This window comes from Panthera pardus, unplaced genomic scaffold, assembly GCF_024362965.1.
Source record: "Panthera pardus isolate Hobbes unplaced genomic scaffold, ASM2436296v1 HiC_scaffold_24, whole genome shotgun sequence".
Classification (NCBI taxonomy): Eukaryota; Metazoa; Chordata; class Mammalia; order Carnivora; family Felidae; genus Panthera; species Panthera pardus.
In genome coordinates, this window is record NW_026526810.1 from 52,082,730 (window position 1) to 52,099,185 (window position 16,456).

Genomic DNA, 16,456 nt, shown 5'->3' on the forward strand with positions numbered 1-16,456 from the left:
ATAACATACGAATAATTACAGAAGCCATAAAGCTTTAAACAAGTCTCTGGGAGAAGTACCTTTCACAACAGATTACAGTTTAAGGATGTCCTAAGGGAGACAATTTTCCTTTATGTGCTTTGTAGATTTAAACAATTACTCCATTATAGAGCTTATCACTAAGAAACAAGTCCCCACTCACTTTCCTTCCTTCCTGCATTGCATCAAGAAGACAGAACTCTATTAACTGGAATTAGATATAAATAGTACAGTTTATGAAGCTAAAATGGCAAAAGAAACCACAAAAGTGACAAACATCAAGAATTTGCTAACATTTATTGCAGAAACCGGGCAATTACCACCAAGGATTCAAAGCTTAAATGATGGTACTAATTTCAATGAGAGTATTTTTCAATATCTTTAAAAAACAGCACTTTTCACAAAAGTAGCCACACTCTGGGACCTGTGAAATGAAGTGGTGTAGAAAAGGGAAAGGGGGGAAAAAAAAAAAGAAAAGAAAAGAAAAGGGAAAGGAGCCTACAGGCTTCATTTATTATCTCCAGGGCAGTTTAATAGAAGTCAACCTCACTTAGCTTTCCCTTCCATTTCATAAATGAATATTTCCATTTCACTTCCAATTTCTATAATCCTCTCATCAAGAAAACAGAATTCTTATTACTTATAACCTATTTAATAAACTAGGCCTCAATAATTACAGAGAAGGAAATTATACATGTGACTTTCTGTGATACACAATTTGAGAAGACATTTCCTCTTAGAATTCAAACATATTGCCAAAAACTATAATGGTCCTTCAGTAGTAGTTTGTCAATGAAGAGCAACAAGGTAAATATCTAGCAAAAAGGTAATATCTTACAGTAATGTCAGTCACTGATTTTGTAGCTACCCTTCCAACAACAAACACTTTCAAATTGCCCTAACTTCTAGGAAAAAAAAAAATTTATGACAAAAAATGCCAAAAGTCGTTTTTCACAACATTTCCTCCAAATATGAATTAGGCATGAAGGTATTCACTTAAGAAGATAATAAATCTCCTCTGGAGAGTTTAAAGACAGGGATAGGTAAGTGTATCTGAGACCTTCTAAGGCAGGAGCTTTCACTTCTTAAACCATGACCTACAGCAGTACCACAATAATAAAGACATATATTTTACATCAGAATATACATGTGCATATATACGTACAAATATGCATGCATATATAACTAAGTTTCACAAAACAACTCTTACTCTATGTTTCCTATTCTTTACTATTTCTTTCCTTTTCCTTTTTTTAAACTCTGGTCATGGCTAAACTGATTTCATGTGAATAGCTATAAACCACAGTGTGGAAAACACTGGTCTGAAGGCAATCTCACCCTGGCTTACAAGGGTCAGGCAGATCCAAACCTTGTTCCTAGAAGACCTAGAATTCCTCAGCCATGTCTCAAGAGCCATCTAGAGGAGATCAAAGGGTCAGCACACACAGACCCAGGCCCTGCCCGAGTCAACTAAGGCTTCTCAACAATTATCTTGGGATTTCACATAACATTGAATTTAAAGGCGGGGGAAAAAAGAGCTCTCTATTTAAAAAAATTAAAAGTTTGAAAATCACTAAGTTAGGATCTCTTCCAGTATATGAGTCTAGAAATAAATATTCACTCCAAACTATAAAATAAACCACAAATCCAAATGTCACTATCAAAACCCGTATTATTAAACCACAAAAACTTTTAATAATAACCAAAGCTTTGTAATTTATAATGCTAGAATTTCTCAATATACTGCCTGATTAAAGTGCTGAAGCAATCATAGCCTCCCCTCAAATTCCCTCCCCAACCTACAGAAACAACTTAAAAGCCTTCTCCCTTACTAAAAAGTACATTCTGCTCACAGTTCTTACTAATAAAGCAATTTTATATTTGCTAAGAAGAACATATGAACAAGTAAACAGACCAAGGCACATGAATTACTAGGCTCCTTAGACACTGATTTGAACAAATTGGTGTTGCTAAACCAAACACTCAGCAACTTTCTTAATTCATAAAAACATGTATCTTCCCACTGGAATTGCCTCCAGCCATAATATACCGAGTTGGGTGCATAGCATTGATGGAACACACAGAGACAAGGCATTCTCCACCAAAAAAAGAATGCACCTGCTTTCCTGTCTCATGGAAGATTTCCACCCGTCGTGGATGAGCCATGCTGCCAACTATGACACAGTCTTCTTGTTTAGGGTCCCACACAGCCTGGAACCTGGTCAGCCATCGCCCAGTGATGGTGTTGTGCCTAGTGAAAAAAGCAAGTTTTTTAAAGGTAGTAAGTGTTAAATAACTGAAGGCAGCAATCGGCAGACAGTAAACATGGCAATGCTCCTAAATGCTGGTTTTCTCTGCCAAGCTTCTCATTAAGTTACTGAGTTACCATCAGCCTAATCTCATCCTTCATATAAAACTGAACACTAGGGGTGCCTGGGTGGCTCAGTCAGTTAAGTGTCTGACTCTTGATTTCAGCTCAGGTCATGATCTCACAGTGCAGAGCCCGTTTGGGATTCATTCACATTCTCTCTCTCTCTCTCTCTCTCTCTCTCTCTCTCTCTTCTGCCCCTCCCCTGCTCACTCTCTCTCTCTCTCTCTCAAAATAAACAAATAAACTTTAAAAAAAAAAAAACCCTGAAAATTAGTCCCTTCATGGTTGTTCCTTTCTTGGGATGCCTGGGTGGCTCAGTAAGTTAAGCATCCAACTCTTGATATCGACTCAGGTCATGATCTCACAGTCTTGAGATGGAGCCCGGCTGCACTAGGCATGGAGCCTGCTTAAGATTCCCCCTCCCCCTCTCCCTCTGCTCCTCCCCTGCTCATACATGCATGTACTCTCTCACTCTCTTTCAAAAAAAAAAAAAAAAAATGAAAGTGAAAATCAGGACAGAGATGATGTCTTCTGTACTTCTGAATCTCCAGTGCCAAGTACAGTGGTTTGTACTCAGTGGATGGTTACTCTCTGTTAAAACAGCACCTTTTGGGGGCACCTGGGTGGCTCATTTGGTTGAGCAACCAACTCTTGATTTCAGCTCAAGTCATGATCCCAGGGTTGTAGGATCAAGCCCTGCTCAGCACGGAGCCTGCTTAAGAGTCAGTCTCTCTCTCTCTCTCTCTCTCTCTCTCTCTCTCTCTCTCTCTCCTCCCTCCCTCCCTCCCTCCCTCTGCCCCTCTCCCCAACTCATGCAATCTCCCTCTAAAGTTAAAAAAAAAAAAATAGCACCTTTTTTGTTCACTATTTCCTAGCTCAATAGAATCCTCACCCTTCCTTTTTTTTTAAACATACAAATAGAAGAAGCCCTAGAAATAAGAAATATATAATCCAGGTTATTGCCATTTTAATAGAATCTATAATCCCGTATTTGTATTCCCCTGATAACCAAACCCTGAGATCATTTTATATTCCATAAATTTTTAAGTAAAAATATATTTGGGGCTCAAAGAAGTCACAAGAGAAATTAGAAAATATCTGACAATGGAGCACCTGGGTGGCTCAGTCAGTTAAGTGTCAGACTTGGGCTCAGATCATGATCTCATAGTTAATGGGTTCAAGCCCCGTGTCAGACTGTGTGCTAACAGCTCAGAGCTTGGAGCCTGCTTCAGATTCTGTGTCTCCCTCTCTGCCCCTCCCGAACTCATGCTTGCTCTCTCTCAAAAATTAATATTGAAAAAATTTTAAAAAGAAAGAAAATATCTGAAAAATTAAAAATGAAACACAACATACCAAAATTTATGGGATGCTACAAAAGCAATACTAAGAGGGAAATGTATAGCAGTAAACACTAAAGTCTCAAAATCAACACACCCTAGTTCCTCAAGGAACTAGAAAAAGAAGAACAAACTCAACCAAAAGTTAGAAGAAGGAAGGAAACAATAAAGATTAAAGCAGAGCTAAAAGTCAGGTCATGATCTCACAGTTCATGAGTTCGGGCCCCGCATCAGGCTCTGTGCTGACATCTCAGAGCCTGGAGCCTGCTTTGGGTTCTATGTCTCTCTCTCTCTCTCCTTTCTCTGCTCATGCTCTGTCCCTCTCTGTGTGTCTCTCAAAAATAAACATTAAAAAAGAAAAATTTAAAACAGAGCTAAATGAAATGGAGAATAGAAAAACAATAGAAAAAAAAACAAACAATAGAAAAAAAAAAAACTAAGTTGGTGTTTTGAGAAGATCGACAAAATTGACAAGCCCTCACCTAGATTAGGAAAAAAAAGTGAAAAAAAAGAATAAAAGATAAAATGCAAGTAACTGAAATCAGATATGAAAGCGAGGACATCAAAACTTATGTCACAAAAATAAAAAGGATTACAAGAGAACAGTACGAACAATTATATGCCAACATATTGGTTAACCCAGAAGAAATGGCATTTCCTCATGGACCGAACCGTGAGGAAACAGAAAATCTAAGCCTATAACTAACTACTAAGGGGATTAAAACACCAATCGAAAACCTTCCAATAAAGAAAAGCCCAGGACCAGATGGCTTTGCTGGAGAATTCTACCCAACATTTAAAGAATAAACACCAATGCTCATCAAATTCTTCCCAACAATTAAGGGGGAACTTCCAAATTTCTTTGAAACCAGCACTGTTCTGATACCAAAACCAGAAAAGGACTCTGCAAAAAAATAAAATGACAGACTAACATCCCTGATGAATACTGATGCAAAAATCCTCAACAAAATACTAACAAATTGAATTCAGTAGTGCATTAAAAGGATTATACACTATGATCAAGTTGGATGTGTATCTGGAATGCAAAGATGTTTCAACATACAAAACTCAAATGATTTAATATACCACATTAACAGAATGAAGGACAAAAACCATGAGATCATCTCGATGCAGAAAAATCGTTCGACAAAATCAATACCCTTTCATGATAAAAACATTCAATGAACTAGGAACACAAGGAACTATCTAAACATATTAAAGGCCATATACAAAAAGCCCACAGCTAATATCATACTCAATGGTGAAAGATTGAAAGCTTTTCCTCAAAGATCAGGGAAAAGGCAAGGATGCCCACTCTTGCCATTTCTATCCAACACAGTCCCGAAGTATGTTTCTTACCAACATAAATCTGGTAGGACTAGAGACACTAATCTAAATGCCAGGTGTTCACAACTGTACAGGTAGCTAGATCCTACCTGTGAGACATCACCATTACACCAACAAGCATTTGATAAGGGGGACATTCTGAACACTCACATGATGATCAATTAGACAAGAAAAAGAAATACAAGGCACCCAAACTGGAAATGAAGAAGTATAATTATCTGTTTGCATGACACAACTCCACACTCACATAAAATTCAATTCTAAGACTCTACACTCACATAAAAAACTGTTAAACTAAAACAATTTCAGCACCATTGCAGGATACAAAAATAAATGTACAAAAATCAGTTGCATTTCTACACATTAACAATGAACAATCTGGACAGGAAATTAAGAAAACAATCCCATTTACAAAAAAAGAATAAAATACATAGGAATAAATTTAACCAAAGAAGTGAAAGATTTGTACACTGAAAACTACAAAACACTACAAAAACAAATCAAAGAAGATACAAATAAATAGACATAATGTCCATAAATTGGAAGATTTAATATTGTTGAAATGTTCTTAACTATTCAAACTGATCTATAAATTGAATGTAATACCTATCAAAATCCCAATGGCATTTTGTACAGAAACAGAAAAATAATGTTAAAACTGATATGTAAGCTCAAAGGACCACAAATGGCCAAGATAATCTTTAAAAAAAAGATTTTTTTTTAAGTTGGGGGCCTCACACTTCCTGATTTCAAAATATACCACAAAGTAACAGTAATTAAGATAGAGTGGTACTGGCATAAAGACATACAGTCCAACGTAACAGAGAGCCCAGAAATAAACTCTCATGTATATGGTCAAATGACCTTCCATAAGGGTGCCAAGACCACACAATAGGGAAAGGGGAGTGTCTTCAACAAATGGGGCCAGAAAAACTGGATATCCACATACAAAAGAACAAAGTTAGACAGTAATCTTACACCATATACAAAAATAACTCAAAATGGATTAAAGACTTAAACATAAGACCTGAAACAAAACTCCTAGAAGAAAACATAGTGAAAAAACTTCAGGACATTGGATTTGGCAATGATTTCGTGGATATGACACCAAAAGCAAAACAGACAAATAGGACTATATTAATCTCAAAAATTCTGTGCACCAAAGGAAACAATCAACAGAATGAAAGGCAACCTACAAAATAGTGTAACTCCTACAACTCAAACTAGGGGCGCCCAGGTGGCTCAGTCAGTTGAGCATCTGACTTCAGCTCAGGTCAGGATCTTAGTTTGTGGGTTTGAGCCCTGCATTGGGCTCTGTGCTGACAGGTCAGAGCCTGGAGCCTGCTTTGGATTCTGTGTCTCCCCCCTCTCTCTGCCCCTCCCCTGTTTGTGCTCTGTCCCTTTCTCTCTCTTTCCCAAAATAATAAATAAAAAACATTTTTAAAAAATTGAAAGCAAAAATGACCCATTTCAAAAATGGGCAAGACTTGAATAGACAGTTCTACAAAGAAAATATATAAATGGCCAAAAGCATATGAAAAGATGTTCAATATCACTAATCATTAGAGGAATGCAAATCAAAACCACAGTGAGATATTACCTCACACCCATTTAGATAATCACTAACAAAAGAGCAGAAAACAAGTGAGGGGCACCTGGGTGGCTCAGTGGGTTAAGTGTCTGACTCTTGACTTCAACTAAGGTCATGATCTTATGGGTTCTTGAGTTCGAGTCCTGCATCGGGCTCTGTGCTCATGGTGCAGAGCCTGCTTAGGATTCTGTCTCTCCACTCTCTGCCTCTCTGCCTCTGTGTGTGTGTGTGTATCTCTCTCTCTCAAAATAAATAAATAAATAAACTTAAAAAAAAAAGAAGAAGAGAAAAGTGATGAATATACAGAGAAATTAGAACCCTGGTGTACTGCTGGTAGTATCAGAAAGTAAAATGTATAGCCCTTACAGAAAAACAATATGGAAGTTCCTCAAAAATTAAAAAACTCCTCCTTCTGGGCTATATACCCAAAATAATTCAAAGGACCTTGAAGAGATATTTGCACACCCATGTTCACTGCAGCATTTACAATAGCCAAAAGGTAGAAACAACCCAAATGTCCTTCAACAGATAAACGGGATAAAGAAAATGTGGATTACACATACAATGAAATATTATGCAGCCTTAAAAAATGAGACCCTGTCACATGCTAGAACATAAGAGAACACTGACGACATGATGTCAAGTGAAATACACTAGTCAAAGAATGACAAGTACCATGATTCTACTCATATAAAGTATCTAAAGTAGTTATAAGTACTCATCAAGTGTCAAGTAGAAAGGTGGTTGCCAAGGTCTGGAAGGGAGGGAGAAGGAAGAATCAAGGTTTAATGGGCATAAAGTTTGAAAAAGGAAATGAAGAGGGACAATTTATGAGAAAGGAAACAAACACACTTAAATGTAGCTTCCACAGACTATAAAATGCATGAAGCAACAATCAACATATTGCATACCCTATTCCCAACTCCATAAATACTCACAAAGAGAGACATCTAGGAAGAAGGCATTGACGCAAGTTGGATGTAAAATACTGTACATACATTAAAAATAGCAGATGCAAAAAAAAGAAAGAAAGTAACCAAAGAAAGTAAGTGGGAAGGTGGGGAAACCATTTAAGCTCACAACAAACAGGTATAAACAAAGAGAGCTTCAGCTGGCCTCACAGTAGGTAAGTAGTTACAATCTTCTTTAATAAGATACCATAAATAATTCAAGTGGAATACAGTCATCCACCTTAACCAAACAGAACCACCCAGCTGTAGAGAACAGCTACTGACTAAGAGACTGAACCTCTTTAAAAATACAGTGAACCTGGAAGCAAGAACACTTCTAAACAGGATAGGAACTAGCAACCTAGGACACTTAATGTAATACAAAAATCAGACTTATTACATCTCTTTGATCATCAGATGTCTAATGTATGCACTCTAAATAGCTGATAGCAATCCAGGGTCTACATTATTCAGCATATGGAAACCTACCTGATGGTAGTGAGCAGAGGAATCTGAGAGGATATACAGCTGCTGTCAAAGATTCTGCAAAATAAAGATCAGGAATAAAGTAACACCCTTTTTACTGTTTCTTAAAAATTTTCTGAAACATCAGTGTATTTAACAAGCTTTTCATTGGTTCATGATATGAAATATGATTGCTATTTTAAAATATATAGGATCAGGCTTTAACAAAAATTACAAGAAATATTATAAAATTCAGTGCTTTATAGTTTAGTGTAGAAATAATTTATTTAAATGCTATTACCCCAAATGTAAAATGCACATTATAAAGTGATAATCTGGTGAAATCTATTAGAAATCACAATATAGATCATATATAAAGGGATATGGTCTGAAAATGTACAAATAACCTAAAAGTGCATGCACATATCAAGAGCAATTCCCCCATGAGACTCATTAGTGAGGGACTAAACAATGTCATTTTCAGATGCTGGCAAGACTATGACTGACCAGCAACCAAGGGGAGAAGTTCTTGTGGGATAACTCAAAGAGTCCAGAAGCCTCTACCAGGTAGAGAAAGAAACTACCCACATCACACCACCTCCCCCTTCTTTATGCACCTAGCTATTCCAGTGCAGTTTCTTGGCACTAGAGCTTATTGCCTACTTAGATGACCAGAAAGGTGAATCATTAACAGCTAATGTAAACTCTACAGTGCAAATGGAAAGAAATGGGAAAAATAGGTAGCTTCTGAGACAAAGAAAACTGTATGGGTGGAAAAGAGACAATGGGCTGCCACTGCCTGGTGACTAAATCTTTTAATGCACCCACCTGGGTAATGCTCACAGACTTTACTAGAAACTAACTGGGTATTTGTCACAAACCGAAAACCATGCTCTTCCCAATAGAAGAGTATAACAGAAATTAGGTGCCTTTCTAGAGCTGGGCCCACAATATATATTCAACAGATACATTCAACAGATACTGTCTATCCACCAGTCATATATTTCCATCCAGTGTCCTACTATTCAACCAATGAATTCCAGAATCACTTAAGGTAAAAACTCTCATAAAATAATAAATGCTTACAATGCTAAGCAAAACCAGGAATTACAGAAGAGAACAAAATCATTTCCTTTGTGGTTGTATTAACATTCTTCACATCTTTTTTATTGGCACTACATTCTAATTTTTGTTCAACTGTTTACATTTCATTTTTAAAGCCATTTTAGGAAGTACCAAAAAGCTAAAACCATAAAACTGTAACCAGTAGTTTGTACAGAAGCCCAATTTTTGCTATCTTTTCTGCCTGCCTACACTCAGCATTTCACATGTAAGGCAGACCCCACTATCCCCAACATAAGAGTTTGTCCCTATGCTAAAATTATCTTTCTTCCAACATATCACAGCCTGGTTTTATTGGGAATTCTGGGATTGCTCAGGGCTCAAAGGAAAGCCTGACATCTACTTCCTGAAGTAGCTATAGACCTTTCCTGCTGATCTCAAGGAAATTTCCAGGCCCAAAAACTTTTGAAAAGCCATTAAATATAGGTTATTGATCTGGCTAGGAACAGAGAAATGGCTACAAAACAATAATACTAGCAATTCAATAGGGAGCAGTAGTAAAGCTACCAGTTTACTGACACAGTAGCTACAGACTCTTTAGATTCCTTAACAACACATTTCTATCTCCCCAATTTACCTCAGCTTACAATCAGCACATGTGGTCACTACTCTGTTACCAGTAAGAGGTGAAAAATATGCAGAAGCGATGCTCTTTGTGTGTTCAGTCAAAGAAATCAAAGGCTGGCTTCCCCTGGGATTCAGGTGCCTTGCATCATAAATATGAGTATCCCTGTAAGGGGAGAATAATTCTCAGTTTTAGTGAGCTCTCGAATAGTGCTGAACATTAATTAGACACTCAAATACTCATTACACTGAAGAACAATTAAGACAGAACATTCTAATCTGTAATAATTTTACACTGTGTAGACAACAAGATTCTACTTGGTTTTCCAATCTGAGAAAAAAAATGAACACAGACCAACAAGTTCTATGTCACATACAGGTTTTTTTATAAGTTTTCTTCTCAAGAGACTAGAATTAAATGCATATGATGCCACGGAAAACAAAAATGTGTTCTGGTTTAATATTTTCACTATTTATTAAATCCAAAAGAATCTCTCTTTTAAAAAAATCACATTCAATAAAACCTCAATTGGTGTAGAAATCAAAATTATTTGACCATATGGGGTATCACAAAAGTTGGAGATCTTTGACATCCAAACTAAAGCAATATTCCTAACTTTACAAGGCCTGAATCACAAAACTTTATGAAGAACATACCTCAATCCTGCAGTGATAAAATACTGTCTATGCACTGGGTGGACATGAACAGTTCTTATTTTTCTCAGAGAAGAATTGATAAGCTTCTCATAAGAAGTTCCAGGTGTCCGTCTATCCACCAGCGATATATTTCCATTCCAGTGTCCCACTATTAAAGTGGAAGCATCTTCTCCCAAGAAGTCAAAGGAGGAAAAGCTACTTCTTTCATCTCTACATACCTAAGGATATAAGTAACAACTTATACAACACTCTCCTTTTTAAAGAAAACAGATGCATAAATTCTTTGGTAAAAATCTATGAAACACTTTACCTAATAATCTCATTTATTCTTCCATCATCCCACAGAAAGCACCAGGCAGAATGATCACCCCTTTTTACAGAGATGAAAACAAAGGCACTGATCAGCTGTGAGACTCCCCTACAATCAAATGGCCCATCTACCCATGTCAGGGTTACATGCCAAATCTCTTAAATCCACCAAACCTCAGTTGCAGATCTACCCTGTGACACTTACTAGGAAATGAACTAAATATGAATTCTACCCAATTCAAATACCTTAATATATCAAGGAATTTTGCCACCTAAGTCCAAAAAAATATAGCCAAATGTTCATCACCTACTCTTGGTAGAAGTGTAAATAAATACATAGCAAATTTCTGACAACCAGAGTACACCTATCAAACTATTTAATGCTTGTACTCTCTGACCCAAAAATTTATCTAAGATATATATAAAGTTGCCTACTGCAAGACTGCCTACAATAGCAATAAGAAGCAACCTAGGGGCGCCTGAGTGGCTCAGTGGGTTAAGTGTCTGACTTCAGCTCAGGTCATGATCTCACAGTTCATGGGTTTGAGCCCCACATTGGGCTCTGTGCTGGCAGCGCAGAGCCTGGAGCCTGCTATGTGTTCTGTGTCTCCCTCTCTCTCTCTGCCACTCATGCTGTCTCTCTCAAAAAAAATAAATATTTTTTTAATTAAAAAAAAATTTTTTTAAAGAAGCAACCTAAATGTCCACCAAAAGAGGCCTGGTTTAATAAATGATGGTACATCACTACTTTGAAATACCATGAAATGCTAAAGAGAATGAGGTAGATTTGTACTATAATCTCTCCATACTAGTAAGTGAAAAGAGCAAGTTGCAAAAAAAGTATGTATACAGTATGAATCCATTAGTACAAAATTACATGGTTGTAAGTATATGTGTACTTTCTTGAAGCATACCCAAGAACTACAAGGCTTACTTCTGCAGAGTGGAAATGGGGAAAAAGCAGATTTCCTTTGCACACCCTATTTACTGTAAATATGTTATCATAAGCATATATTAATGTTATGATTTTTAATCACTTATAATCCATAGTACTATTACTTTGGGCTCAGGTCTCACACACATAAAAAATAAAAAATAACAGTTGTAGAATGTGTCAGACACAAGTAAGAGAATAACCACAATTTGCAACATTGAATCACTAATTGCTGGTATTTAGTTTTAACGTACTATTATAAACTGAGATTAACAAATTAATTAACTGAAATCATCATAAACCCCATACACCCAAAAAGCCCAATATACACAAATGAAACCTGAAGTATTCAGTCAGTATTTTAAAAATGGTTAAGTGCAGGGGCTTAAGTGCAGTGAAGTCAGACAGACCCAAGTGAAAACTCTAGCACTACCATTTATGTTCCTGAGCAAGCTAATAAACCTCTTTACCTCAGTTTTCTCAACTGTTAAGTGAGGATAACATTATTTATTTCATAGAGTGTTATAAGGCTTAATAATATATATAAAGCACTCTCAGGTAAATGTCTAACACAAGGAAACTGCTCAATCAGAAGTAACAGGAGCACATTACTTATGCATGCAACTTCATGGATGAATCTTCAAAGTATTATACTAGCTGAAAGAAGTCAGACATAAAAAGCTACATACCATATGATTCGATTCCATTTACTTGACATTCTGGAGCAAAGTTATAGGGACAGTAATCACATCAGTGGTTGTCAGGGGCTGTGGGAAGGGGGAGGAGACTGACTACAAAGGGTCATAAGGTAATTTTTTCAGGTGATGGAAATTTTCTCTATATTGATTTTGGTTGCATTACACGGGTGTACACAATTTGCCAAAGCTCATAGAACCATACACTTAAAGGGATAAATTCTACTACATATAACTTATACCTCAATAAACCAGACTTAAAAAAAAAAATACACACACACACACACACACACACACACACACACACACACACATATATATATATATATATATATATATATATATATATATATATATATATATATATATATATGGGAGGGCCTTGGTGGCTCAGTGGTTAAGAGTCCAACTCTTGATCTTGGCTCAGGTCATGATCTCACAGTTGAGTTCAAGCCCCACATCGGGCTCTGTGCTGATAGTGTGGTGCCTGCTTGGGATTCTGTCTCTCCTCTCTACCCCTCACCTGCTTGTGCGTGCTCTGGCTCTGAGAATAAATAAACTTAAAAATATATATATACATATATAGGGGTACCTGGGTGGCTCAGTCAGTTAGGAGTCCAACTCTTGATTTCAGCTCAGGTCATGATCTCACGGTTTCATGGATTCAAGCCCTACAAATACTGGGCTCTGACCATGCAGAGCCTGCTTGAGATTCTCTCTCTCTCTCTCTCTCTCTCTCTCTCTCTCTCTCTGTCCCTCCCCTGCTCATGCTCTGTCTCTCTCAAATAAACTTATATATATATATATATATATATATACACACACATATAAACTTATATATATAAATAACCTTATATATAGAGAGAGATGGAGATATATATATATATATATGGAGAAATCATATGTGTGTATTGTGTGTGTATATATAGATAGATAGATAGATAACCCAATTAAAAATTAGGCAAAGAATCCAATATTTAAAGAAATCAACATTTCTGTAAAGAACTACAAATGGCCAATAAGCAGATTCGAAAAGACACTGAGTATCAATCATTAGGGAAATGAGGATCAAAACCATAATGACACAGGACTTCATACTCACTAGGATGGCTATAGTAACCAACAATAAGTGTTGGCAAAGATGTGGAAAAACTGAAACACTCATATATTGTTGATGAGTGTGTAAAATGGTAGAGCCAGTATGGAAAACAGTTTGATAGTTTCTCAAAATGTTAAACACGGAGTTACCATATGCCCCAGCAAGTCCACTCCTAGGTATATACTCAAGAGAAATGAAAGCTTATGTTCACACAAAAGCTGTACATGAATGTTCATAATAACCTTATTTTCAATAGTAAAAAATGGAAACAACACAAATGATGAAAATGTGGTATATCCATACAGTGAAATATTATTCAGCCACAAAAAGGAATGAAGTAATGACATTTCACAACATGGATGAACCTTGAAAACATTGTTATGTAAAAGAATACGGGGCGCCTGGGTGGCTCAGTCGGTTAAGCATCCGACTTCAGCTCAGGTCACGATCTCACGGTCCGTGAGTTCAAGCCCCGCGTCGGGCTCTGGGCTGATGGCTCAGAGCCTGGAGCCTGCTTCCCATTCTGTGTCTCCCTCTCTCTCTGCCCCTCCCCCGTTCATGCTCTGTCTCTCTCTGTCTCAAAAATAAATAAACGTTAAAAAAAAAAAAAAAGACTAAAGTCACAAAAGACTACAAATTGTATGATTCCATTTATATGAAATATCTAGAATAGGCAAATCTAGAAAGATAGAAAGTAGATTGGTGGTTGTCTAGGGCTGGTGGGAGAGAGAAAATTGGGACTACCTGCTAATGGGCAAGGGGTTTCTTTCTGGGGTGATGAAATATTTTTAAATTAGACTCTGATAATGGTTTCACAACTCTGTAAATATACTAAAAACCATTGGATTTTAAGTTTAAATGGGTGAATTGTACGATACGTAAATTATATGTCAGTAAAGCTGTTTAAAAAATTAAGTAGTTATTATTAAGTGACTGATATGATATACACATACCTTTAAATTTCAAATTCCAACTTTCTTATAAGAATAAAGACAAATATAAAACAGAACATGACTTGCATAGATAACTACATGGTTGTACCTTAATAACCAAAGTGTTATCATTAAACAATTTGAAGAAGACTTTTGACAAAAATTATCTCTTATGTAAAAGATTAAGGCATAAAATTATACCATCAATTAGTATTTACAAAGCAACTTCAGTGATGGCCTTGTTCTCTTTGTTGTCTATTACATATAAATTGCTCTTACACTGAGGACTTCTAGAAACTTTAAAAGTCACACTTAAGATAAAGGATAAAATCCTACATCTAAATCATCCTAAACTTCACAAAGATTAAAATCCATACTATTAAAAAAGTTTGATTTGTAAGAATTATTAAGGAAATTTGATACAGTTAAGCAAATTTGAAAGCTCACTTCAAATAGTATGATTATTGTAAGCATTAAGCAGTAGATATTTAAGTAGTAAACTAAAATGTAATCACTGGGATTACAGTAACAGATTTCTCAGCCTTTGGAAGATTCTGGTGCATTGTGCCAGAAATCAAAATGATTACAAACCTCCAAGGTTTCTAGGTCATCTAGGTAGAGTGTCCCTGGGAGAATAGTGGTCCTGAGTATGAGCCCAAGATCTTCAAACTATTCTTTTTTGTTTTTTAATGTTTATTTATTTTCTAGAGAAAATAGAGAGAGTGTGAGCAGGGGAGGGGCAGAGAAAGACGGTGACAGAGGATCCAAAGCAGGCTCCATGCTGACAGCAGAGAGCCCAATGAGGGGCTTGAGCTCACACACCATGAGAACATGACTTGAGCTGAAGTTGGATCCTTAACCAACTGAGCCCCCAAAGGCCCCAATCTTTCAACTATTCTTAAATAGACTTCAACTTAATTTGACCTTGCAGGTGTTAGACTGGCCCCCCTACAATAATTACTTTAAACGTAAATGGTCTAAATGCTCCAATCAAAAGACACAGGGTAACTGAATGGATTAAAAAAAAAAAAAAAAAAAAAAAACAAGACCCATCTATATGCTGCCTACAAGAGATTCATTTCAGACCTAAGGACACATAGAGACTAAAAGTGAATGGATGGCAAAAGACATTCCATGCAAATGGAAAAGGGGAAAAAGAACCAGTGCAGCAATACTTCCAGCAGACAAAATAGACTTTAAAACAAAGACTGTGGGGTGCCTGGGTGGCTCAGTCAGTTGAGCATCCAACTCTAGATTTTGACTCAGGTTGAGATCCACACTGAGTATGGAGTCTGCTTAGGATTCTCTCTTTCCCTCTCCCTCTGCCTCTCTCCCCCACTCACATGCTCTGTCTCTCTCAAAAACAAAAACAAAATATTGTTACAAGAGACAAAGAAGGGCATAATGACAAAGAGATCAATCCAACAAAAGAATGTAACAATCATAAATATCTATGTACCCAACACTGGAGCACCTAAACACATAAAGCAAATATCAACCCACATAAAAGGAGAAATGCTCAGCAATACAGTAATAGTAGGAGACTTTTTAATACCCCCACTTTACACCAATGGATAAATCATCCAGGTAGAAAATCAGTAAGGAAACTGTGTCTTGGAACTGTACAATAGACCAGACTGACTTAACAGATGTACACAAAACACTTTCTCTAAAACCAACAGAATACACATTTTTTTCAAGTACACATGCAATATTCTCCAGGATAAATCATGTTAAGACACAAGACTCGATAAATGTAAGAAAACTGAAATATCAAGCATCTTTTCTGACAGTATGAAACTATTAATTATCAGAAAAAAAAAAAAACTAGAAACAACACAAACACATAGAAGCTAAGTAACATGCTACTAAGCAATCAAAGGATCAATGAAGAAATCAAAGAGGAAGTAAAACACACATGGAAACAAATGAAAATGAAAAAACAATAATCCATTATCTCTGGGATACAGCAAAAGCTGTTCTGGGGGGGAAATTTGTAGCACTACAGGCCTACCTTAAACAAGAAAAACCTTGAATAAACAATCTAACCTTATTCCTAAAGGAA

General features: G+C 36.5%; 1 protein-coding gene across 6 annotated transcripts in view; it reads right to left on the minus strand.

Annotated features, from left to right (window-relative positions):
• Positions 1-298: 298 nt before the first annotated feature.
• Positions 299-16,456, minus strand: part of WDR76 (WD repeat domain 76) — a 62,388-nt gene continuing 46,230 nt past the window's right edge. For all 6 annotated transcript variants that reach the window (XM_019442298.2, XM_053889110.1, XM_053889111.1 and 3 more), the window contains 4 exons: positions 10,423-10,640; positions 9,779-9,931; positions 8,104-8,157; positions 299-2,269 (listed from right to left, as the gene is read on the minus strand). In XM_019442298.2, the coding sequence (XP_019297843.2) occupies positions 2,014-2,269; positions 8,104-8,157; positions 9,779-9,931; positions 10,423-10,640 (681 nt within the window). In that variant the 3' untranslated portion in view covers positions 299-2,013. The remainder of the gene's footprint in view (positions 2,270-8,103; positions 8,158-9,778; positions 9,932-10,422; positions 10,641-16,456) is intronic.